This window comes from Bufo bufo, chromosome 3, assembly GCF_905171765.1.
Source record: "Bufo bufo chromosome 3, aBufBuf1.1, whole genome shotgun sequence".
NCBI classification, from domain to species: domain Eukaryota; kingdom Metazoa; phylum Chordata; class Amphibia; order Anura; family Bufonidae; genus Bufo; species Bufo bufo.
The window spans coordinates 557,484,698-557,511,579 of NC_053391.1; the positions used below are offsets into that span (position 1 = coordinate 557,484,698).

The 26,882-nt window shown below is 42.8% G+C and overlaps 1 protein-coding gene across 2 annotated transcripts in view; it reads right to left on the bottom strand.

The window, feature by feature from the left end:
* Window positions 1-2,063: 2,063 nt before the first annotated feature.
* The window catches only part of FKBP11 (FKBP prolyl isomerase 11), a 45,632-nt gene continuing 20,813 nt past the window's right edge, over window positions 2,064-26,882 (bottom strand). Inside the window, exons 3-7 of one of the 2 annotated variants that reach the window (XM_040425521.1) lie at window positions 25,103-25,158; window positions 22,123-22,210; window positions 12,468-12,501; window positions 4,334-4,404; window positions 2,064-2,304 (exon numbers count right to left, since the gene is read on the bottom strand). In XM_040425521.1, coding sequence (XP_040281455.1) covers window positions 2,087-2,304; window positions 4,334-4,404; window positions 12,468-12,478 — 300 coding nt within the window. In that variant the 5' untranslated portion in view covers window positions 12,479-12,501; window positions 22,123-22,210; window positions 25,103-25,158 and the 3' untranslated portion in view covers window positions 2,064-2,086. The remainder of the gene's footprint in view (window positions 2,305-4,333; window positions 4,405-12,467; window positions 12,502-22,122; window positions 22,211-25,102; window positions 25,159-26,882) is intronic. The other variant, XM_040425520.1, reaches the window with a different exon arrangement.

Here is a 26,882-nt window from a genome sequence, read left to right on the forward strand (position 1 = left end):
GCCAATGGGCACCATGACCATTGGGTCTTTACCAGCCCCTCCCAGTAATCCATTAACCCAATCTGCGATATGTCGAACTCAAGAGCCAGGATGACAACATACCATTCGACGATCCCGGTCTTTGTGACAGAACGCCCTATCGTTACCCTAATGACTGAGTCTCCCACTACAAGCACCTGTTTGACCTGCCCTGCAATCCTCTTCACTGGAGCTGACATTCCCGTGACTGGCAGAGGAAGTATCTTGCTGCAGCAAGGCCATCCCTGAATTGATATCCCCTCATCTGGAAACTTGTTGGGTTGTGTCCACTCAGGGCTAACCTCCCTGGAACTCTTCCATCTACTTTGCCTTCTGTTACCTAGCTAGCTACCTCACTTTCCAGCTCCTCCATACTACCACCCTCCCCTTTATGTACCCCAGCAAGTGTCTGCTCAGTAAGCACCTAACAACTTTCCATATTGTCAAGGTATCTCAGTGTTGCAATTCTCTCATTTGGATGCAGAATACGGGCTTCTAAACGTGCACTTTGCTCACATTTTGCACAGCAATGTGCACCCTCAAATGGCTGTTCCAGGACTGCATATAATGCACAAAATGTGCACTGGACAGAATTGTCAATCATGGAGCACATACTTGCTTATGGAGACTGCCCCAAAAAAAATAAGGTCAATTATACAATGCAATGAAACTGATTAACAAATGAATAAATGCAGTACCCTCCTAGAGTTTCTTCATTAGATAACCACACACAGACTGCACAACTGAGCAAATATACCCACAATAGACCCCCAACTACTATATAATTAACCTGTTACAAATAACCTACAGTGTATAATCTATAATACCCTGCTGTGACTTGGTATAAAGTACAAAAAAAGTCAGGCACAGACACACTCATCAATGCACAGATATTTTTTTAGCAGGCCTCACAGATACTTCCTCACATAATCTCAAGTCACACACTTAAGACATAACACAATTTGGATCAGAACACACTTGAATGCTCCCAAACTCGCCTTTTTAGTCTGCTTATAAACCTGCTATTCCTAATCAGCTGCAAACCTGTCTGCAGAATTTTTTCTCTGGATTCAAAGAGTCTGTAGTGTTATTTTAAAGATTGTGTCTTGTGTGCAAATTTACCACTGCCACTATGGTTTTCTGTTGGATCAGTATTCATAGAACAATGTAATACAGCCTGTGTATGCTGATGGGATGAAAGGGAAGTGAGAACTGAAGTTTCCCTTTAGTCTTCTGCATCACAAAGCTCCCATTTGTAGAGGAGAAGTATACTAGCAGAACACACACTTCCCAAAGGTATCAGTGGAGGGGTGAAACTACACAAAGTATCATACCCTTAAATGACAGCTGTCACCATCAGAGCGACTAGTATGTACCTTATTTTTCGCTTTATAAGACGCACTCCCCCCCCCCCCCCCAAAAAAAAAATAGGGGGAAAATGTCCGTGCGTCTTATAAAGCGAATACTAGTGAGTGCTTCCATTATGGAAGCACTCACTAGTATGCATTAGGTGCCGGGAGCGGTGAAGAAGCGCTGCGAGCGCTTCCGATACTCACCCTCCCTGGTCTTCTTGCTAGGGCCCGCATTCCACTGTCCTGACCCCGTACAGCGTCAGGACGTAGTGCGCACACTATAACCTGACGCTGCACGCAGTCAGGGGACAGTGCAGCGCGGGCCAGGGAAGATACGGGAGCGCGAGCCGCGGCGCAGGAGAGGTAAATTTTTTTCTTTTATCCTGATGCGGGTCTGAAAGAAAAGGGCTGATCTGAGGTCTGAATGAAAAGGGCTGTTCTGAGGTCTGTTGGGGGTCTGACATGGAGGGATGATATGGTGGTCTGATGTGATGTCCTGATATTTATGGGGGTCTGATGAAAAATATTTTTTTCTTATTTTCCTCCTCTAAAATCTGGGGTGTGTCTTATCAGGTGCGTCTTATAAAGCGAAAAATACGGCAATCTAAAGTTCGCCAAAGAAAAGACCTGAAGTGGCTCGGTCTCCAACGCCCACAAGAGTGCTCTTCAGAATAACAAATTATGAGACTCAGGTGTTTAAGAAAATTAGAGTTATTTTATTTCTTTTTTGCTTTATTCTTTTTTTCTTCCTTCAGTTTCTTCTTGGACACAGTTGGAGACTTGGACTTAGAGTAGAGGTGGTAACCAATCAGCCCTAAAAGGGTGGGCACTAAAGCAATGCACAGCATGGGAAGCACATCATTCACCAAAGTCTGCCACTGGGTGGGCTTAGACAATGATATGACTTCAGTCTCAAACTGTAGCACTGCATCACCTGTAGAGAATGACAAGAACAGCATGTTCATTATTATTACATGCTTTCTAACAAAGCATTATGTGTAACATTTAGGCTTTTATAGGCAGAAATACAAAGTAACAATACAAAAAAAATGAAGTAGAAAACAATGAGCCAACAGAACAAGCTCTGCATTATTGATGTACATTATGTTCCTGACACAATGTCCTGTGGGCATTAAAACAACTAAATTTACACGCTAGTCAATCCAGTTCTCACATAGTGAAAGTCAGGGGGATCTACATGATTACCATAAACATGGGCAGCACGGTGGCTCTGGTACCTTGGTCCTGGGTTCGAATCTAGCCAGGGACAACATCTACATGGAGTTGGTATGTTTCTGTGGGATTCCTCTGTGTATTTCGGTTTCCCTCCACACTCCAAAAATATACGAATTAGCTTCCTATAAAAGTGACCCTAAAGTGTGTTTTGTGTTGGGGTCAAACGTCTATATGGCAACCACGGACTCCAGACACACAACTATCTCCGAGCTTTCAGTCCATGTGAGAAAGGTGCATTAAAGTGCAATTAGGCTAAATGCAGACTATGAATGGTTGCATAGGAATATTCCATATCTATATGGCCTGGCAAACCCTCTGGGGGCTTTTGCAGTGGGAAACAGGGATCCACAAGTTAAAGGGAATGTGTCACCTATAACTTTTTTTTATACCAATTAAAACCAGATAGTGACACTTTTTTTTTTAATGTGATTGCAGCTTTTTTTTATTCTTTTTTTTTTTCCTATGCGAGATTATCAAGGAGGCCATCTTGCCAGAGCTGTTAATAGCATTTAGAGATATGCTTTACAGCTGCCACATGGGGTTGGGGGCAATTTAATTTTCCAAAGAAGCTGTAAAAATAATATAAGATGGAATTTGATTTGTTGCTATGGGCAACCAAGCTAGTTCTACTTTACACCAGTTTGATAAATCATCCCCATTGACTTCTAGGGGATAGTTTTCTTAACATGCTCAGTAACCCATGCAGAGGAGACTTTACAGGGAGCAGGGGTAGATAAGCTGTGAATGGTGGATCCTGTGTTAACCATGCAGAAGTGAAATATGTCATTGTAATTTTGCCTGTGATGATAATAAGATGACTGCTGAAAAGTGTCCTGTACAGAACAGGAAGTGTTGGCATATTATAACTGCAGGATTTTAGATTTTTTATTTTATTTAGATAGTGATGTGGAAAAAATAAAAATAAAAATTCTAAACAATGATGCCATTCACTCTGATCTTTGTAATAGATCTTGTGGGTTAAACCCAACCAATGAATCCTTGGCCTACCCGGACGGCAACTGTTTATGCTTCACTGTTCAACTGATTATAAGAAAAACATGGGATATCAGGACTGGAAATAGCCAATGGTTATTCTGGGTCTACTGTGGCCTTAGGCTACTTTCACACTAGCGGCAGGATGGATCCGACAGGCTGTTCACCCTGTCTGATCCGTCCTGACGCTATTTCGCCGTGCCGCCGGACCGTCCCCATTGACTATAATGGGGACGGGGCGGAGCTCCGGTGCAGCACGGCGAGAGGCCGCCGGACTAAAAGTACTGCATGTCCGACTTTAGTCCGGCGGCCTCTCACCATGCACTGCCATGATGCGCCGGAGCTCCGCCCCCCGTCCCTATTATAGTCAATGGGGAGGAAGCGGCAGTCCGGCGGCACGGCGAAATAGCCTGTCCGATCCGTCCTGCCGCTAGTGTGAAAGTACCCTTAATCATACATATTCCTAATAGTTATTGAGATGCTCAGTCCATTCATATAACCGCTTGCTAACATACAGAAGAACTTAAAAAATGCGGCATTAGACAAAATGAAGGTGTTCTCTAGAGTTGGCCTCTTTTGAGGTGCTTATGTTTCTGTCCCGAGGAATATTCTGGATGCACTTTGAATCCATTATAGGATTACGTTTTTGTTTTTTTTTGTATACTGCTTAACATAATGCAACAATAGATTCAAAGAGCCAAATAAAAATAGGATGAGAACGGATCACATATTACCTGGTATGGATGGTGGGAACCCTCTCTTTCCATAAGCCATATGAGGAGGGATAACAACTTTACGCTTCTCTCTAATGATAAAGTAATCATAGGATTATCAAGGTGATACATACAAGTAACAGCTTAGAAACACAGCATGATTGTTATTGTAGCTTCTGTCCTACTGTGACACTGATAGAAAATCAGTTCAATTACGGTATAACACAAGCACTACATGGAAATCTATCCTGCTGTATTTAGGAGACTTGGAAGACGCAGCAGCAGATTGTTGGGGGTTCCAAATATAAGTTGTTCCCAGGAGCAGCTAGTGGGAGGTGGCATGTGTCCCTGTGTTAACCCTTTCTTGATTTTTCGTTTTTGCATTTTAATTTTTTACTCCTTGCCTTCTCAGACGCATAACTTTTTCTTACTTTCCTGCTGAACATGGGTGCATCCCTATGGATGAGGGGGGTTATAGTCATATTTAACACCGTTCATTTTTAGGCAGGCCTCTGAGCTGTCACTCATCCAGGAATTTTGGATGACAGTCAAGGGGAAAGCACAGGGCGATGGAGGGCAACTAAAACTCCTTCCCTTTCTTCCAGCAACAGAGCGGTTCTTCTGGTAGGGCGGGAAGGAGGGAATAAGCTGATTGGTGGAGGCGGCAGGGGCAGCAGTTCCTGCCAGCGCTCACCACCAATCAGAGGTACATGCTGGCGGCAGTTCAGGGGGGAAGGGCTCTCCTCCTCTGTTATAGGATGGATTCGGCCCGCAGCACAGTAAAGACACCCAGGATGGCGACATTCAGCTCAACTGAATACTTAACTGCCACCTCCCGCTCACCCCCTTAAGTTGCAGGCTCAGGATCACTCAGGATCCTGCAGGCCAGCTTAATTGCTGGCACTTACCCCTTATAAGACGCATTGACTCCCCCCCCCCACACACACTTTGGGGGGAGGTCTTATAAAGCAAAATATACGGTATGTTTTTTGTTTCATTGTTTGTTTTTAGGGAAAAGGAGTTGATTTAAATGTTTATATTTTTTTAAAACTTTGACATGCCTGTGACTCTATGTTGTACTATTCCTTTAGAAGTTGTGAATGAATCGCTAGCAGTCTGCAGTAAGGGTACAGAAGGGTGTTAACAAGTTGGAGGGTGTACCTGCACAGTCTGAGAATGCAGCACTGATTGGATAGAGTGACACCCCCCCAACTTGTTACCTCCCCTCTGTACCCTTACTGCAGACTGCTAGCAATTCATTCATAACTTCTAGCAGAAATAACAGAGGAATGGCACAGCATACAGCCATAAGACAAGATGCTCCAGAATTGTTATTACATGGGGAATGTATGGAGCTATTAAAACAGTCAGGTCAGGAGCGGTGACAGGTCCTCTTTAACATGCAATCATCTGATCTCTTCTTCAATAGACTGCGATGAATTACCATTGAAGCCTATCGGGGAATCACTATGTTTCTATTGGACTCCATAGGAACATAGCTGTGGCAGGCCTCTGATCCTTCAGAGGGCCTGAGGCTGCCATAGCAACTGAACGGCTTTCTTGATCACTGCACGCGAGACCTGTTCGGGCCCCAGCAGCGCAGCACCTCCAGAGAAAGGCTTCTCAGATGCTGTGGTCGCAACTGACCATGGCATCTAAGGTGTTAAATGTCCATGATTGGTGTTCTCTCATCACAGACATTGCCTCCGGGTGTCTGCCCTGAAAATAGAAGGCACCCAGTGGCTATAGTGCTCGCTTCACTCCAGAACGGGTACCATCTTTAAGGACCCACCCAACATACATTGTACATGTACAGAGCATGTTGGTAATGGGTTAAAATTTGATAATTTTTCTTCTGAAGCTGTTAAAAAAAAAACTTTACAAGAAATAGCAACATTTCAGTTGTATGCTGTAAGCTTTTTTTTTTATCATTGCATTTTACTCATTTTGGGCTAAAATACGTTTTTTCAATTGGTCTTTATTAATATTTTTTTTATATTTTTCCTCTACAGCTTTCAGTTTCAGTGCATATACAGACTATTGCTCTCTGCCTCACAATGAATCAGTCAGGGAGCTGCTCTTGATCTGTAGCCCTTATCTCTGAACTCCTGACAGCTCATAAACACTCATTATACCTGTAGCTAAATTCTTGAATTTAACCAAAATCAGTAATACTGAATGTAGTCGGCTGAAACGCAGCAGGTTTGTCATGTCATGGGAACTTGCCTGTTCACCATTCTGAAAAGTGACAGGCATAAAAACTGACATTCCTGGCATAGTAGACAATATAGAAGTCATGACTTAGGCTACTTTCACATTAGCGTTTTCAATTATGCTATTGAGATCCGTCATAGGATCTCAATAGCGGAAGAAAACGCTTCAGTTTTGTCCCCATTCATTGTCAATGGGGACAAAACTGAACTGAACGGAATGTACCAAAATGCATTCCGTTCCGTTTGGTTGCGTCCCCATAGTGGACAGAATAATGCTGCAAGCAGCGTTTTTCTGTCCACGATGTGGTGCAGAGCAAGACGGATCCGCCCTGACACACAATGTAAGTCAATGGGGACGGATCGTCGACACAATAGAAAATGGATCCGTCCTCCATTGACTTTCAATCGTGTTAGAGACGGATCCGTCATGGCTATATAAGACATAATACAACAGGATCCGTTCATGACGGATGCATGCGGTTGAATTATTGTAACGGAAGTGTTTTTGCAGATCCATGACAGATCCGCAAAAAACGCTAACGTGAAAGTAGCCTAATATGTGACTGTGTAATATGCTGCCTGCAGAACTAGACTGATGTCTACTTTGGAGTAGTACGAGTACAATTTAGATATGGAGCAGGACCTGCATATCTTCTGGACCTGTTTTCTCTCCGAGTTCTCATAAAAAGGAAACCTATTCCTTGTTTTCTGATTATGTTTAGTCATATTTTAACTGATACGTTAAGTATAAATCTGTTTGCCAGAAAAATAATTCTAGTCTTCATAAATAATTAAAGGACCACTGAGTATTCAGAAAACTTTTAAAATCTCATAGAGACATAGCAAAAGTTTTGATCGTTGGGGGTCTGAGTGTTTGATCGTTGGGGGTCCGATCGCTACAACAAGGAGAGAGAAACACTCACATATTGCGCTTTCTCTCCTCGCTGCTGGTGATGGAATCAAGACCGGCCCATAGACTTTCTATTGGGTCTGTCTCGCTTCCTCTCCTGCAGAGAGGAGAGTGTGATACGCAAGCGCTTCTCTCTCCTCATTCTAGGGATTGGTCAGGGTCTCAGCACCCTTTAAAGTAAAGTTTTAGCCTAAGCTATCACTGAGACAAGTCCGAGGACGTCATGTGTTTGTTTTGTGATCTTTAATGTTGGTCTTTGCAATTTTCTAATTCACTTTACGAGGCCCTGTCCAGACTTTTACAAATCAAAACTGAATGCCTGTCCTAAATCCTGCTGCCCCCTTGAATGTTTCACCGTTTTTTCTTTCCTTATTGTGACTCCCATTCTGGAGATATGGCCCAAGTTATTTTTAGAGCCCTATAGGCTACTTGTGGTTTGCCAAGGGGGTAGCAACCATATCCCTTGTCTCGAGGCCTTGTGGCCCAGTGTGATTTTATGATATAAGATCACACAAGGTCAGGCCGCTCTGAAGCTGTCCGCTATGATTGGGCAGCATCAGAGCAATGCTGAAGACTGCACCTCGAAAGAAATAACAGGTGCCATATCTCTGGGAATGGGAAGAGGGGGGGGGGGGGAGGGGGGTTCGCGTCAAGATAAAAACAAGGAAAGACAGAATACTTTGGGTGGTGGTGGGCAGCCTTATAGATCAGATGCTTCGTTTTCATTTATAAAAGTAACGATGGGTCCTCTTTAAATGAACTGCACTTGCATTGCAATCTCACTGGAATGTATCTGTAAGTATTGGCTTTCACTGATGGAATGGAAAACCAATAATCTTACAGGTTCGATCAGACAATCCTTTTGCTATTGTATAGTCACAGATTATTAAAATGAATAACCATTATCAGTCAGATTATCTGTGTTTCTATGGCCAGCCTCAAAGCATACCTAACATTACAGAACTATTTTAAAGTAAGCAGTACATGTGAACATATATCCCTCTGTGTGTGACTCATGGTAGGAGGAATTCTTATAGTCTTGAGAGGGGAAGGCAAGCATTAGGGGGACATATCCTTTTGGCTTTGTGAGCACAGTACAGCTCAAACCACTGGGATAGGTGAAAAATATCAGATTGAGGAGGTTTCCGATCGCTGGGACTCTGGAGATCCTGGGAAAAAGGGGTTCCCGAGTCCTCTCCCAGAATGGAGCAGTAGGTCGAATGTTGGTCCACAGCTCCATTCATATGGGACTGACATAGAAATAGAAGTTAATAGAGTGTGCACTACTGGGGCAGTATTCAGAGAGGAAATCCCTTGTTCTTGGGATCGCTGGGGGTCCACCAGATGGATCTGTGATCTGACATTTGGATGTGGATAGGTGATAAATACTTTTTGTGGTATAGCATAACTCTTTATAATGAACCATTATATTATGGGTTTTGTGCATTTGCATGGAAAGTATTAAATAGCATCTGTCACCATGATTGACCCCAGAAAAACAGGGATACTGCCTGGTAGGGTTGATCACGGTGAGTTCACTGACCCCTTTCTAGCTATTCTCACAGTGCAGATTGTAATGTCGCCAGTGCATTAGACAAGAGATTTCAGGGCTAGGCATCAGAACAGTGAGGAAACCTGGCCCTGTCTATCAGTGGGGAAAAGAAGAGTAGGTGAAGCAGTGCTCCAAGTGGCTAGGCCTGCCCCTCAATGCTCCAAGCACCTCATTAGCATAATACTAAATGTATGAATTTCTCTGCAACGGTACATCCAATAGCAGCAAGAGAAGGATCGTTGAACTCACCATGATCATTCTTACCAGGCAGTATGCCGGGTTTAAAAGGGTTGAGGTTGATCATGGTGGCAGATGCTCTTTAAGATTTCCCTGGATGTTTTCTTTAATAACTTTATAGCACGGAAACTTAAAATTTGCATTCCGACCACAGAATGTGAATTAAATTGAATAACATAAGATTAAATAATGTCAAGCAAGACAACAGCAATGATTTTATTTCATTGCAGTTTGACTAATTCAGCAAGAGACATACATAATTCTATTTATTATTGCTTGGTCTGACGCTCAGTAGATTTCCCTGGCATGGAAAATGATTCCCCACTAGGAAAGGCAATGTATTTTACAGACCGATGACCTTTTGAGTCCTGCCAGGTCTGTCTAAGAGAATCTGTCATTTGCTTTGGACACGACGCGAAAAGAACAAACATCCGAAATTAGGCTTTATACTATGAACATGACAGGTTTGTCAGCTACATGTAAGGTGACATTTATAGTGACTTTGGAAGAGCAGTTTAGGAAGTTAAGGTGGTTATATAAATTAGTCTAAAGTTGATCAAAACAGACCATTTCAACCAAAATGAATGGTCGTCGGTTAAAGGTGTTGTCCAGGTTCAGGGCTGAACCTGGATAGAAGCACCCTTCACTCCTTTACCATGTACGAGTGGCACATCGGAGCATTTCCTTGCTCCGATGCTCCCCTTGCCTTGTGCTGCATAGCGCAGCGCAAGGTCTGTTTGTTGTGAGCCGGTGATGTAGCGAGCTTCACATCAGTATGCTAGGCGGAGACACGCGCCTCTAAAACCAACCAGAACAGCAATATACACCGCCTATTTGTGCTGGTGACGTTACAGGGATAACTGCTAGGTGGAAGTCTCCGCCTAGCATACCGATGTGTGCGATGTAGCGGAAGGCAACGGGAGCATCGGAGCAAGTATATGTGCGGGTGCTCCACTCCTATATGGTAAAGGAGGAGCTTCACAACCCCTTTAAAATTTTACCAAGAATGATGATTTCAAGACTGATGACAGACCACTATCATCTGAAAAGAAGTCATACGTGTTTAAAGAGGACCTTTCACTAGAATAAAACATCTAAACTAACTATACAGACATGTAGAGCGGCGCCCAGGGATCCCCCTGCACTTACTGTTATACCTGGGCGCCGCTCCGTTCTCCCGGTATAGCCTCCGGTATCTTCATAGTTAGGCTCCACCCAGGGGAACCTGCCGGCGTCTCATTCTCCCATGCTGTAGCGCTGGCCAATCGCAGCGCTCAGCTCATAGCCTGAGAGGCTTTTTTTTCTCTCAGGCTATGAGCTGAGCGCTGCGATTGGCTAGCGCTACAGCATAGGAGAAAGAGACCCCGGCAGGTTCCCCTGGGTGGAGCCTAACTATGAAGATACCGGAGGCTATAACCGGAGAACGGAGCGGCGCCCGGGGATAACAGTAAGTGCAGGGGGATCCCTGGGCGCCGCTCTACATGTCTGTATAGTTAGTTTAGATGTTTTATTCTGGTGGAAGGTCCTCTTTAATATGTTAGTCTTATAGCAGGACAAAAGATCTTTCTTTGAAAGAAGATTCCCATGTTCATTGAACGTATATGTCCCGTCTGACCAACTGTAACGGCTAATGTATACTAAAATGTGTATGGCCCTGTCTGTGACACAGTTGTTTACTAACTAGATGATCATTTGTTCAACTGCTGTTCAACTATCAACCAACTTCTTTCTAATGTGAACAGCCACCTTAATGGAGACAGGGCAAGACTGGAGATTAAAGCTGGCCATATACATTATACTTTTGTTGGCCGAACCCACTGAGAACCGGGGGTTTGGCTGACACACACTAATGTGTATGGGTATCCTTTTCTTCTCCAGGGAGATAAGCTACTGCCAGAACTGTCTGGCCGCGGCATTCTCTGCTCTCCCCATAGCATACAAAGACATGTTCAGCCAATCTGAAAGCGTATGTCTATAGAAAAGCCAGGAGAGATAGTCGTTGGCTGAACGATCATTCAGCTGCCAGCTATTAAAAGTGTATGGGCAGCTTAAGCTTGAATCAAGTGCCACCAGCATAAACCCTTTGCATCTGTCAGTGATACAGGGTTGTAGATTTGTGCACATTTTTTTGGTATGGAAAACCACAGTGTTCACCCTTATGACTGGTAAAACTGTAGTACTTTGTTGGTTCAAAATTAAAATCGTATTCCCAATTTGCTCGATTATGCTATCACTTCATGACTGGTGCGGACCCCTACTAATCCCGAGAATGACTGTCACTGTTCTTCCCTGCCACCAGGCTGTGCAGGAATCTGCAGCCTCCCTTATTCACTTGAATGGACCTGTTCTTCAGTTGCCCCTAAATATCTGCTGTCCAGGGATAGACAGAAGGGGCTTCAGCTCTGAAGCTGTGTAGCAGACCCTCCATTCTCAGGATCGGTGGGGGTCCCAGCGGTCAGATCCCTACCAATCGCACACATTCAAGCAATGATTATATGGGAATGCCCCTTTAACAGGAATTCATATGGGAATGCTACAGTACAAGAGTCTAATGAAGGTCAGAGAAAAAATAAATAAAAATACATTAGATGAATGTGTATTTTTGTTTTTTTTATAAAATGTGGTCTTTTGATATAGAAAATATCTCACATCCACAGTCATATTACACAATTTCTGAGAGTAAAACATTTCTTGCACAGGTTTGAGAGAGAACACTGCATATCTGACCTAGCTCTACCACTAAAATACCTTTCTTTTTGGCAAGATCCTGCATATAGCAATCATTCCGTTTATTTTAAAGCAATCTACCTACGTTGTGTGGCTGAAATCTCTGGGATTATAGGAAAAAGAGAAGACTGAGAGAAGGAGATGTAAGAGCTGACATTCAATGTTCTGGGGAGAATCTCATCTGGTGCTTTTATCCACTTGATACTTTCTATAGATGAGAATATGATATAGTGGACAACAAAGGGAGACGGAAAGCGCAACTGTAACATATGTGGAAGCCACAAGCAGAATAGAGGCTTTCTTAGGTTGTGTTGCAAAATGTCATACATTTCTCATTCGTTTTATATAAATATCTGTCTGTCTTTCTACATATTCAAATGACCAAATTATGGACCATAACATCGGGCCCACCTGTTATGTCACCTAACAAACTCAGGTATAGTAAAATAAGGGCTCTGTGTGCAAAGCAGGAGAGGCAGCTGAAGTCGGACGTTACCCTGGTTCAGAGATACTCACCCAACACACATTCCCAGAAGACTCTTTTCTAGACCTGTGAAGAAAAAAAATGTATCTAATTACAATACCTGTAGATGACAATGAACTGAATACATATTCATTCACTGTTATAAGCATATACCACTCAATTTATTTCAGGTCTTAAAGGCACCCCTGGGGACCTTTTCTGCAGTCGCATGGCCGGACTCATCTGATTCCTGCCGCTGGGTTGCGGCTCCTTTGCTCCCCTGGCTCCTCCACAGCTCCTGGATCTCCCTGCGTCAACATTTAGCTTGACGAGGGCCAGTTACTGGCTGCAGCGGTGATGTGTCGCCCATGCAACATGTCACTGGACCAACCATACAAATGACAAAGTTAGCTGAAATTAGTGGGAGCTATTGCCCATAATACCGTTCCCCGGTATTGTTGCGGACTTGGTAACACTGGGAGGAGTCTGCCTTGTTTCTCCCTGGGCGTTCCTTCTCCCAGGCTGTAGCGCTGTCCAATTGCAGCGCAGAGCTCACAGCCAGGGAGGAGTTTTTTATTTTTTACTTTTTATTTAATAACTATTTCCCCCCTTAGGGGTTAGTACCTGGGATCTTTTAATCCCTTGTCCTATTCACCCTAATAGAGATCTATTAGGGTGAATAGGACTTCATACTCTCCCTGCTGCCCTGTGCATAGTGCACACAGCAGCAGGGAGCTTACCATGGCAGCCTAACTCACCTGAGGGGTTAACTGCCGCAGATCGCAGCTCCCGGTCATAGAGGTCGGGTGCCGGCTATGTGTTTCTGCCGCCGACACCTGCCTCCTGTATTTGTATTAAATGTTAGTTATCTTCATTGGTGGCGCAGTGGCCACAGCAACTCCCCTCCTCCTCTCTCTTCTCATTTTTGGCAGCGGCACAGGGGGGGAGGGAGAGAGTGACTCCTTCTTCCCTGTGCTGCTGAGGGAACATGGCCGCGCTGAGAGCAGCGCGCTCCATGTTCTCTGATACTAGGCAGCCTAGTATCGGTAAATAGCAAATCCCGGTATCGAATCGATACCGGTACCGGTACAAAAGTATCGATAATTCGATACCCGATGCAACCCTAATATATATATATATATATATATATATATATATATATATATATATATATATATATAGCTATAGAAGTAGCTATATGATTTCAGGCTGTAATTTGTGTAATTTGAAACCAAACCAGGAAAAACGGAAACCATTTCATTCTGCATCTCTTTCATGTAGCATGAACAGTGTAAAGATCAGATGCAGAATGAAATTTCCTGCAGATGTCTCCATAGCTTGGACCAGAGAGCTCTATAACCAGTAGAGATGCTGTTGTTTTCTTAGTGCTGCTAATAAAATACATTCCTGACACTCTAATAGAGGTTTCTTTTAGTGCTGCTGCTCTACGGAGATAGGAAACATCAGGCATGAAATGTAAAATGTTTGATGGCCTCCTACTCTGGACACTCCAGTAATAAATATGTTCTCTCTCCAGCTACTTATATCGTCTTACAAATACAGCTGCAGTTAAACTATAATAACTTTAAGTGAGAACTGATGCAGAGAAGTCATGATGTACAGCAATTCCCTTAAACAATAAAACAAGTAGCCCCTGAAATTAGAAAAACATTTTTGCAGCAATGTTGTCTGTAAATCGAAGACACTGTGGAGCAAGATGTTACGAAGACCTTAAAGAAGTTTTCTCATGAAGACAACTCCTGTCCATGCGTCACATTAGGGCATATGAATATCCCAGAGGAATGTCCCCTGATTAGGACCCCTGTCTATAAGCCAGGATGGAGAAGCGCTCGGAACAAGTGGCTCCCGTTCTGGTGGACTTGAGCCAACATTGTATCACATGAACAGCCATTCATCTAAATGGCCACCATGTAATACCTTGCTGGCCACAGCAAAATCAGTTGTTTGCTGGACTTGGAGTGATCAACTGTTCAACCCTGCGACTGTATTTTGAAAGAGGTCGCCTGTGATGGGACAACCGCTTTTAATGTATCTTACGTAGACCAGTCACTGGGATCTATTGCTGTAGCTTTTAAATGGATGTTAACACTGATCCTGCTGGTTTCAATGGCATTGCGTTATGATAAAAAGTACTTCAGTTGTTGTGCTTTGAATGCAACATTTGACCTGTAGTGGAAATGACTTCTGTAGGATATAACAAATGCAGTGTGAACACAGTCTTGATTAGCAACATTGTTCAGGAAACGCCCCAATATAAAATCTTGTCAATCAGTTCTAGAAATCTGCAATTATTACTTCCAAATGTCCCCGCTAACGATATCCATACACCTGCAATAGTGACAGCTTTCTCTCCCGACTGCCCCATACACATATATGCTTGGCTGGCCAAGAATGTCTGTATTTTTCAATGCAGAGACAGGTGAAATCCGCCGCCAGACAATGGAAAGAGAGGAGAAATCCACGGAAGAAAACTGATTACGCTCACCCCCTTGTCTCTGTTGGATGTCTAAATAACAGGTGCTAGGAGACGTCTTGAGTCGGAAACAGGTGCAGCCACAATGAACAAATTCAAAATGAAAAGTCTGCAGCACAAATAAAAACCGCACCTGTGCGTTTCGGACATAGTGTGACTTGGTATACCATGATTAAGGACAAGTCACGCTATGTTCAAAGTGCGTTGGTCTGGTTTTTAATCGTTTTACAAGATGTTTCTAAGGATTCTCCAATAAAGAAGTGAAGATTTTAGAGAGTGGTGGAGGCTTTTCATTTTGAAATTGTGGACAGAGGAAAAAAGCCGCTGATAGGCAATGAGGAGAGAAGAGAAAGCCACCACCAAACGGGAGAGAGGAGAAAGAAGCTGCCAGACAATGATGAAAATGCTGCTGCCAGGCAATGAGGAGAGAAGAGAAAGCCACCGCCAGACAAAGTGGAGAGAGGAGCAAGCTGCTGCTATACAATGGGGGGAGAGGAGAAGGCCACTGCCAGACAATGAGGAGAGAGGAGCAAGCTGCTGCCATACAAATGGGGGAGAGGAGAAAGCCACCGCCAGACAAAGTGGAGAGAGGAGCAAGCTACTGCCATACAATGGGGGAGAGGAGAAGGCCACTGCCAGACAATGTGGAAAGAAGAGAAAGCCACTGCCAGACACTGGGGAGAGAGGAGAAAGCCACTACCAGACAATGACAAGTCTCCAGCACAATGGGGAGATAGGAGAAAGCCACTGCCAGAAAATGTGGAGTGAAGCCACTGCCAGACAATGTGGAGTGAAGCCACTGCCAGACAATGTGGAGTGAAGCCACTGCCAGACAATGTGGAGTGAAGCCACTGCCAGACAATGTGGAGTGAAGCCACTGCCAGACAATGTGGAGTGAAGCCACTGCCAGACAATGTGGAGTGAAGCCACTGCCAGACAATGTGGAGTGAAGAGAAAGCCACTGCTAGACAATGGGAGAGAGGAGAAAGTCGCTGGCAGACAGTAGCTTATCTTCTGTCAGACCAAAACGATTGGGTATTAAAATTTAAAGTTCCCAATCCTTTTCTCCCTCAACATCATCTGTCAGGAGGAGTCGAGATCTCCCCACATATGTTCAACTGTTGGCTTGTCCAACTGAAAATGGTGGGTTCAGCGAACATTAGTATAACTGTTGTCAGGAAGCAGATCGGGACATAATGCAAATGCTCTGGTTGTGTTCAAAATTCAGGCAGTTTTGGCATAATATAAAGAATGTTAACATGCGGTAGCTATGAGCACTTTTCCCAGTGACCCCCTCCACAATCCTGATGCTGCATCACAGAGAGGTATTAATGAAACATTGGAATAAATGGACGGCACTCGCAGCAAATGGGGTCTATGGGTATTGTTTATTAAGTTATAAAGATAAGATAATTCAAAAATACCAGATGGTAATTAACATATAGTTGTATATCTATTCTGTATGGTTTTAATGAAAGTTAGGATGTGCGCACTCCTTAGAGAATAAATAAATGATAAATAAATATTAGTTCCTATAAAGGATGTTGATTAATGTCCATAAAAAGATGTTAATTTATGTCCATATAAGAGGAAGATGGATATTAATTTATGTCCATATGTAAATTTATGTCCATATAAGAATTCATATAGTCCATGTAAAAAAAATCATATAATCAAGAATTCATTTAATCAAAAAAGGGTCCATAAAAATTCATAGTCCAAAAAAAAAAATATATAAAAAGATGCAAAACTATATTAAATATATAAGAAAATCACGAAAAGGCAGTTCATATAGGTAGTTGGATGATCCCAATATTGGTCTCTTTAAATGTAAAGTAATTGGTGATCCCTTATAGTAAAACAGTGAGTAGGAATAGTTGTAGATACAAGTATTAGTTTCTGTATAGGCTCCTATATGGGAGCTTTCACTTGTATTGAGGCCGGATCTCCACCTGGAAGATAAAGATTTCACATGGGTACGTTACCACTCCTATGTGTTTCTGCGGCCGCTCGGGTGGTGGGTGGCGTCCTCCTTACTGCGCGCGTGGGTTGCACGAGTATCGCCGCCGCGCTATTTCTTCCGGTGACGTCAATTCTTGCGGTCGGCGTGTCACGTGTTTGAATCCCCGCAGTTGGCGTGCCACGTGTTCTGTTGAGCGGGATCTTTGGAAAAATAGCGGGTTTTTTGTATATTCCGCAATCCTTCAGTATACTGGCCAGTATAATTAGAAATATGGGACTTATGGCTGCTCTATCCCCATATGCGTTTCAGAGCTACCAGCTCCTTCTTCAGTGGGTATGAGTAGCCATAGTCCTTTGCCCATATATATTCTTTTATCATGATTCATGAATTGATTAGGAGGAGGGGATTGTGAGCTCCTCTTCTGATTTTGGTAAAACATGGACTGGAATTCAGATAGGTTGATTATTAAAGGGAACCTGTCACCGGGATTTTGGGTATAGAGCTGAGGACATGGGTTGCTAGATGGCCGCTAGCACATCCACAATATCCAGTCCCCATAGCTCTGTGTGCTTTTATTATGTAAGAAAAATGATTTGATACATATGCAAATTAACATAAAAGAGTCATATCTTACTTGTGTGACCAGAGAAGAGTCATATTTTCAAGCTCTGACTCATCTCAGGTTAATTTGCATATGTATCAAATCAGTTTTTATACACAATAAAAGCACACAGAGCTATGGGGACTGGATATTGCGGATTTGCTAGTGGCCATCTAGCAACCCATGTCCTCAGCTCTATACCCAAAATCCTGGTGACAGGTTCCCTTTAAATAGGAAGGATATATAAAATATAATATAAAATATGAAGTGTAGGATAAAAATTAGATTATATATAAATTAATGGAATAGGAATTAGATTATATATAAATAGGTAGATAGATAGGTAATTAAATGGATAACACGAGTTATAGTAATTTAGGGGTAATCGATATATCAATAAAAAAGTATCGATAAAAAAATGTATTAGTCTGTTTTTTCAATTAATTAAGCTGCTGAAAATGTGCATATTCTTTACTGAGCGTATTTTAATCTTTAATCCATCAAGATTAAAATACGCTCAGTAAAGAATATGCACATTTTCAGCAGCTTAATTGATTGAAAAAACAGACTAATACATTTTTTAATCGATACTTTTTTTTATATAATATCGATTACCCCTAAATTACTATAAATCGTGTTATCCATTTAATTACCTATCTCTCTACCTATTTATATATAATCTAATTCCTATTCCATTTATTTATTTATATATAATCAAATTTTTATCCTACACTTCATATTTTATATTATATGTTATATATCCTTCCTATTTAATAATCAACCTATCTGAATTCCAGTCCATGTTTTACCAAAATCAGAAGAGGAGCTCACAATCCCCTCCTCCTAATCAATTCATGAATCATGATAAAAGAATATATATGGGCAAAGGACTATGGCTACTCATACCCACTGAAGAAGGAGCTGGTAGCTCTGAAACGCATATGGGGATTGAGCAGCCATAAGTCCCATATTTCTAATTATACTGGCCAGTATACTGAAGAATTGCGGAATATACAAAAAACCCGCTATTTTTCCAAAGATCCCGCTCAACAGAACACGTGGCACGCCAACTGCGGGGATTCAAACACGTGACACGCCGACCGCGAGAATTTTCATCACCCGGAAGTGAAGTCACCGGAAGAAATAGCGCGGCGGCGATACTTGTGAAACCCGTGCGCGCAGTAAGGAGGACGCCACCCACCACCCGAGCGGCCGCAGAAACACATAGGAGTGGTAACGTACCCATGTGAAATCTTTATCTTCCAGGTGGAGATCCGGCCTCAATACAAGTGAAAGCTCCCATATAGGAGCCTATACGGAAACTATTACTTGTATCTACAACTATTCCTACTCACTGTTTTACTATAAGGGATCACCAATTACTTTACATTTAAAGAGACCAATATTGGGATCATCCAACTACCTATATGAATTGCCTTTCGTGATTTTCTTATATATTTAATATAGTTTTGCATCTTTTTATATATTTTTTGGACTATATGAATTTTTTATGGACCCTTTTTTGATTATATGAATTCTTGATTATATGAATTTTTTTACATGGACTATATGAATTCTTATATGGACATAAATTTACATATGGACATAAATTAATATCCATCTTCCTCTTATATGGACATAAATTAACATCTTTTTATGGACATTAATCAACATCATTTATAGGAACTAATATTTATTTATTTATCATTTATTTATTTATTCTCTAAGGAGTGCGCACATTCTAACTTTCATTAAAACCATACAGAATAGATATACAACTACCGTATATACTCGAGTATAAGCCGACCCGAATATAAGCCGAGGCCCCTAATTTTACCCCCAAAAAATGGGAAAAATTATTGACTCGAGTATAAGACTAGGGTGGGAAATGCAGCAGCTACTGGTAAATTTCATTATGTGTATATAATGCACACACTCTACATTATATACACACATCTGCAAGAGGGTGACTCAGATTGATGGGAGTCTGACTCTGACAGGCCCAATAAGCATATTTAGGTATGTATATGACAGTACAGGTCTTATCAAGTGTATTAAAATCATCTAAGTATCCCCCCTGTCCACCTTATAAATACCGAAAACTAAAGTTTTATAACCTGCTTGTCTCGTCTCCAATCTGCCCAAGGGGCGGCGTTTCATCTCAAAATGCACCCAGCCAGCCGCTCCCAACTGCCGTTCTGAAGCCCCGCCCAGCTAATCAATATTCACTTCGCTGGGCGGCGGCTACAACTCTCCCCGACTCAAGATCCTGCGCATGGCCAATTCAATCCTCTGGGCACGTCCTCCGTCTAATCTTCAGCGCATGCGCCCGGCCGGGGTCACATCGCGCCTGCGTACAGACAGTCTGCGTCTTAGAGGCCGCTGCAGCCTCTGCTTTATGCACATGCGCCGGGCACTTGAGTCGGGGAGAGTTGTAGCCGCCGCCCAGCGAAGTGAATATTGATGAGCTGGGCGGGGCTTCAGAACGGCTGGATGCTTATTGGGCCTGTCAGTGTCCCTTTAACAGAGGTGCCGCGTGGATGTGCTGGGAGCTGACCGGAGCAGCTGTAAAGGTAAGTAACAGCTTCTCCCGCCCCCAACATGTCATGGTCTGTATTATGGCAATGTAAGTTGCCATAATACAGACCTAGACTAGAGTATAAGACGAGGGGGCTTTTTAAGCACAAAAATATGTGCCAAAAAACTCGTCTTATACTCGAGTATATACTGTATATGTTAATTACCATCTGGTATTTTTTAATTATCTTATCTTTATAACCTAATAAACAATACCTATAGACCCCATTTGCTGCGAGTGCCGTCCATTTATTCCATTTTTATTCTACTACCCCCGAAGCTCTGGGTTAGCTTCTTCGGACTGAGCACAGCCTCGATTCTGCCACTAGAAGTGAGCCACCATAACTGCATATCTTAAATTAATAAAATATTTCCTCTGATTTATTTAATCAATGTCTTGTGCTCCTGTATAACGGTCTGTTGGTTGGAGCTGAATCTCCCTACTTTGCACTAATGGAGGGTGACAATGAATCTTTTCACATTTTCAGTGAGAAGGAACAAAGGATTTAGGACCTACCCGTTTTAGCTATTGTGGGGGGAATTACGCCATGTGTACAAATGTTACTCCTTTTAACCCCTTAAGGACTGGGCCATTTTCATATTTCTTTTTTTGTTTTCATTTTTTACTCCCAGCCTTCCCAGAACCATAACTTTTTTATTTTTCCATTCAGATAGCCACATGAGGGCTTTTTTTTTTGTGGGCCAAGTTGCACTTTCTAATGGCATTATTTACTATTGCATTCAATGTAGTGGGAAGTTGGAAAAAAAAAAATTAAAATGGTGTGGAATTATAAAAAAAAGGACAATTCCGCCACAGTTTTATGGGTTTTGTTTTTACAGTGTTTCCTATGCGGAAAACCTGACCTCCGGGTCATTATAATTACAATGATACCACATTTATATGTTTTTTTAAAGGGATTCTGTCACCTCGTTTTAGCCTAAAGAGCTGTGGACATGCACGGCTAGATCGCCGCTAGCGTGTCCGCAATATACCTGTCCCATAAAGCTGTGTCCTTTTATTGTGTTTTAAAAAAGATTTTTATAGATATGTAAATGAGCCTGGAAATGAAATTATTATTATTTTTTTGCATCGCCATATTAAAACCTCTATAAATTTTTTATTTTTGTACGGAGCTGTGTGAGAGCTATTTTTTGGTGTGACAATTTGTAGTTCTTATTAATACCATTTTGGAGTGTTTGTAACTTTTTTGATAACCGTTTATTGAACTTTTAGGGGAGGCGAAGTGGCAAAAAAATGCCATTATGCCATTTACCATATGGAATAAATACTTTTCTATTTTAATAGTACAGGCTTTATATTTTTTAAAACGTTTTAATAGTTCCCCTTCTCTCATAGACCCCAATGCATTAGCATTGGAGTCTATGAGAATTTCACTGTGTTTCTACGGGACCCTGCCACAGGCAGGGTCTCCATAAGAACCTATCTGCAGAAGCCTTGGATCATTAAGGATTCGGCTCCCTCGATCCCCGCTACACCGTTGCACACAGAAGCACAGCCTCCAGGTTTTTTGAGCTCTCAGATGCCGTGGTCACAAATGAAGACAACATCTGAGGGGTTAAATGTGTGCGATTGATGCTATCAACCTCTATGAGCGGTAGCTGCGATCCTCGGCACCTGAGGAGTTAACTACCGCGGATCGCAGCTACCGCTCATAGAGGCCGGGAGCCGGCTATGTGATTCTGCAGCCAGCTCCCGCCTCCTGTATATGAATGAATGAAAGGCTTATCTTCATTGGTGGCGCAGTGGCCACAGCCCCTCCCCTCCTCTTGTCTTCTCTTCTGTTATTGGCGGCAGCAGCAGCACAGGGGGAGGAGACACTGCTTCCTTCTCCCCTGTGCTGCGGAGGGAACACAGAACGCGCTGAGAGCAGCGCGTTCTGTGTTCCCCATACGTTATCGGTATATCGGCAAAATAGATGCCGATACCGATAACGTTCAAAATCCTCAATATCGGCCGATAATATCGGCCAAACCGATAATCGGTCGATCCCTAATGAACACAGTACTCACTTCTATGGGATATACAGAAACCATAATTTAAGCTCAGATTACCTGATATCACTTGTTTCTTCCCTAGTACCACCAGAAGTGGATCTCGCGATAGGGAGCTATCAATCACACGTCCATCATCAAGTCTTCCCTAGGGACACAAAGAAATATTTTCATGGCTAAACTAAATTGAACACAATAAAAGTCATAAATGATACGCGCCAACACTATGTGATATACAGCCAAACATGACATGGATCTACAGAACAGAAATATTATCCACACAGTGTATATTTGTCACGGCGGACGTGCACTCAGACTAACAGATAAACCACCAACCAGGCTCTAGGCGAGAGGCAGGGGAAGGGTCACCTCCTAGCTAATCCCCGACCTCTCTCCCTGCACTGCTCAGCCCACATGCAGACCTTGGTGGTAGGTATGATGTGTCCCCGTGCCTGGGCTGAAACACCCTAAATTCCCTGAGATGGTGAAGAGGGGAAATAGGAGCAGCCTGCTCGAACAGAAAATGGAAGGGAGAGATGACACAAAACAATCAAACTTGAAACCACACTTATCTTTCTGAGCTGGAAAAGACAACCTTCCTTCCTAGCTTCCAAGACCAAAGTGATTCCTATAATCCGCTCAGAGCACTGGGCTGGAGTGCTATTTAAACTAATGACCCCACCCAGTGCCTCTGATGGGAGGCGGATCCAGCACGGCTCCAAAACAAAACACTAAACTCGTGCTGCTATTCTGGCCGACCTCCGCACATAGTCAGGGCGGGGCATGACAATATTAAATCTTGTACATGACTGCATTGCTCACCAATGTTTGTCTGTAAACTAATATTTTACCTTGTAGACAATCATGTAAAAACATCCCTTTAGTTACTTCACGATGAAGTGAAAAAAGTCTGATGGGTTGGATTCTTTCTGAACATGTCTAAAGGCTGCGGTGAGGGCTCTGACTAATCAGATTCAGCATAGTATGTCAAGTGATGTGACCAACCAATCAGCTGCCTAAAAAGAGGCCTGAATGGAGGACATGGTCTAGCCACTGACACAATAAACCGAACAAACAGACAGCTCCTGAGGTCATCCGGATAATTATCCTTTCCCTGCACAAAATATATGACCTCTTGAAGTTACAGTGGTAAGCTATCACTGTGGGAACCTACTGTAAGATCTATGAGCCACCGTAATAAGGGTGGAAAGCGCGACAAGGAGAGAGGATGCCAAAGTGGCTCCAGAACACAGACAAGCCAAGTTGCAGAGAAGTAGTTGACAGACTCTAGCAGTTTGCTTCTTCTCCACCCTCTCAGAATGGTCACCAGAGCAGAGTGTTGCTGGTGCTGAAGTGGGAGGGCAGCAACCTGTCCAAGTTCAATATGTAGAGGATACTGTGCAGCAACAGTCTCTCTCCAATGGATGTTTCATGGCAATTCAGCCCTACCATATGTTGAGAGGAGTCAAGTATTTGCCACTTACTCTTTCAGATCACACTCTAGAACAGAGAGACATAAAAGGGAGGCCAAGTTGGAAATTAAACCCATTTTGGCTTAAACTTATTGACAGGAGGACTATTTCGGAGCAGCTGAGTGAGTACTTCTAACATAATGTAGATACGACTTCTGTGGCAAGTGTGTGATATGCAGCAAAAGCACCTGTGAGGTGATTTAATGAAAAGGGTTTGTTAAATGTGTGTCGCATTTGAGCTCAGCCTTCAGAATTGGGTACATAACAAAGAAAGTAGATATACGGTAAGCGAAGCCCTACCCCAGATCAGGCTCAGGGTGCTCTCCTTCTTTTTTTAAACAAAGAAAGAGCTAAGCATTTATTCATGAAACAAAGGTATTTTGAGTGTGCTGGCCACTTATAGGCAACCATAGCAAGGGATCAACAGGGCATGAAACTTATCAAAATTGGCTAGTTTCAGTTTCACAGGATATACAAGAAACTCTTTAAAGTTACTCCAGATACCTTCATATCTCTAAGCTAGATTTCCTTGCCCATACTGACCCTCAACCAGAAAAAAATATCTGGACACTCCAGGATTTAGTATTGGTGGTACAACACATGTCAAACAACAAGGCTCCTGGGACTGGTGGGCTCCCTTTTAAATTCCTCTGCCAAAGCTATTACAGACTGACTTACTGGCAGCAGAGGAAGACGGAGGTTTACTCTTCTGTGGATTGTTCTGGAGAGGATGGGGTTTATTGGATGGTTAAAATTGATGTAACTAATCACGGGTGAATAAATTCACCCGTGATTAGTTTTATTTCAGAGACGTAATATCCTTATCATTTACATAGTCCGTGAATTGTTAAAATTGATGTACAAGTCCCAGAGGACAGGTATTGGTACTAGAAGTTTAGGCTCAGACTCATTTGACCTAGGAAGGAGCGCAGGCCAGGTATGTCTCCCCTCCTTTTTGCTCTAGAGATACAGCCCCGGGTGCTAACCTTAGGAAATCACTGCCTGGAGGAGAAGATGGCCCAATATGCTGATGACCAGTTGCTTTTCCTCGGTGAAACTCTTGCACTATAGCTGAGTTTTGTTCTTATTCCGAGGAATTAATTGGGACGCGTAGGTTCTACAGAGGGTATTTTGGGTAGGGGAGTTCCCAAGATCAAATCGAAAACTGTTCAACTACCAAGTGATCAGGTGGTTGGCAGATCTGAACCCACAAGCTTATTTTTCAGCTGGACAACTAAAACTTTTCAAAGGATGGGGATCACAGGAACCTATTGATTTTATTGGAAAACTTTTGGCTCACCTTTTGGGCAAGGGTCCCTTTGTAGGAGACACAGAATCAGATTGCCACTGTCTTCTATTCCAACAGTGACATTAACGTATAGGACATAGTGGAAGTGCAGAGACCGAGGGAATATTAATGGGGTCATAAAGTGCAGCCAACTGATTAGACACAAACCATCGGGAATATAGGGCGTTGATTCATCACTGAATTATCCGTATGGAAAGATACATATATCTTAAATGGGGAACACTTGGAAAATTTGAGGGACAGTAGGCTCAATGGTTACCTTTTTCAGATCGTCTAAGGGATGGCTTTCGTTTTTCTCATCTTACACGTGCTCTTCTATAGATGGAGACAACAAAGAAACATATGACCTCACTTTACCCTCACAGTTATAGTAGATATGTATTTGATGTCACACCCCGACCCTATTGTTACATAGATCTGGATAAGGATATGCTTGTTTTTATGTATAGACACTCTTTGCCAGGATGGTTTAAATGGGGTGGGAGATGGGTTGTTTTGTGCGTTACTTGTATTGTACCACAGAATTTTAATAAAAAATATCTGGTTTAAAAAAAAAAGAAGACCTGAACACTGGCAAAACCCCCCTTAATTAATCCTCAGCAGATGAAAAATAAAGTCTAGGAGAGCTTCAGAAACTCTTTAACTTGCATATTTTTGCAATATGTCGCTTTACCCCTTTCCACATTATTGTAGCCATGTACAGTGCAGAAGGCGAGTAGTTTGCACGCACTGCCATACCTGTAATGGTGAAATTATAGCACCAGCCCAGGAGATGAATCTGCAGTAAAGTACAGCTCTGATACCAACAATTTAACCTGTTAAATGTCAGTCAATATCAACTGCAGCATCTAAGGGGTGTGACACAGAGTAAGACACCTTCATTGTTTACCCTCCCCCCAATGTAAAGTTGATGGTTCATCATGGTAGTCAAAAGACTAAAGCTTACCCCTATATTTGCCATTTTTGCACACCTTTTAGGTCCTGCCAGATGCAAGGCCCTAATAAGATGATTGTCAGCATATGTTGACAGTCATAATACACTGCAATGCCGAAGTATTACAGTGTATTATATCAGCGACCAGATTGCATGATCTAGTCCCCTACAGGAAAAAATAAAAAATAATAATTAAAAAAAAAATCAATAAAATAAAAAAAATGAAAATGTAAAAAACGCACAAAAATTACCTATACATAATTGGTATCACCACGACCCACACTATAAGGCTAAGTTCACATGAACGTGCGTGACCCGTGGCCGTATTGCGGCCCGCAAATCGCGGGCCGCAATACACGGCCACAGTTCCGTGTGAATTCACTTCGATGGGTCCGCTAATCCGGAATCGCGGAACGGCCGCACGGGACGGGACCCCTCGGAAGCACTACGGAGTGCCTCCTGGGGTTACGTCCCGTTGTTCCGTTCCGCTAAAAGATAGAACAAGTCCTATCTTTTCGCGGAACGGCCGGATCGCGGACCCATTAAAGTGAATGGGTCCGCGATCCGATGCGGCTGACCTACGGCCGGCGAACAAGCATTGCGGCCCGCTATTTGCGGGCCGCTTCACAGGCACGGGTCACACACGTTCGTGTGAACCCGGCCTAAAACGAATGCAACATTTATCCCACATGGTAAATGCGTTAGAAAAACAAAAACCACATCCCCTAAAAAAAAATTTAATAAAAAGTGATCAAAAACTTCTTTGTACCCCAGACTTGCCCCAACGAAAAGCGCAGGTCAGCTATCCGATGACGAAAACATCCTTTGTTAAAAGTGATTTCTCAAATGCCAGAAACCATCCCATAGAAAATTGCGCGGGAGAGAAACTACACTGGATGGACTGAGTACATGGGAACCCAGCCTTGGAGAAAACAACACATTTTCTGGTCTGAGATCTCAGTTCTGTAAATCTATAGCTGCAATTCCTGTGCCAGTCACTGCCAGGTTGTCCAAAAGCTCCAATAATTACACGATGTGAAACTATCGCCGCAAAGAAATACACTGGTCTCACGCTTTAAAGGAGATTTTATCCTGTTAACTGAGG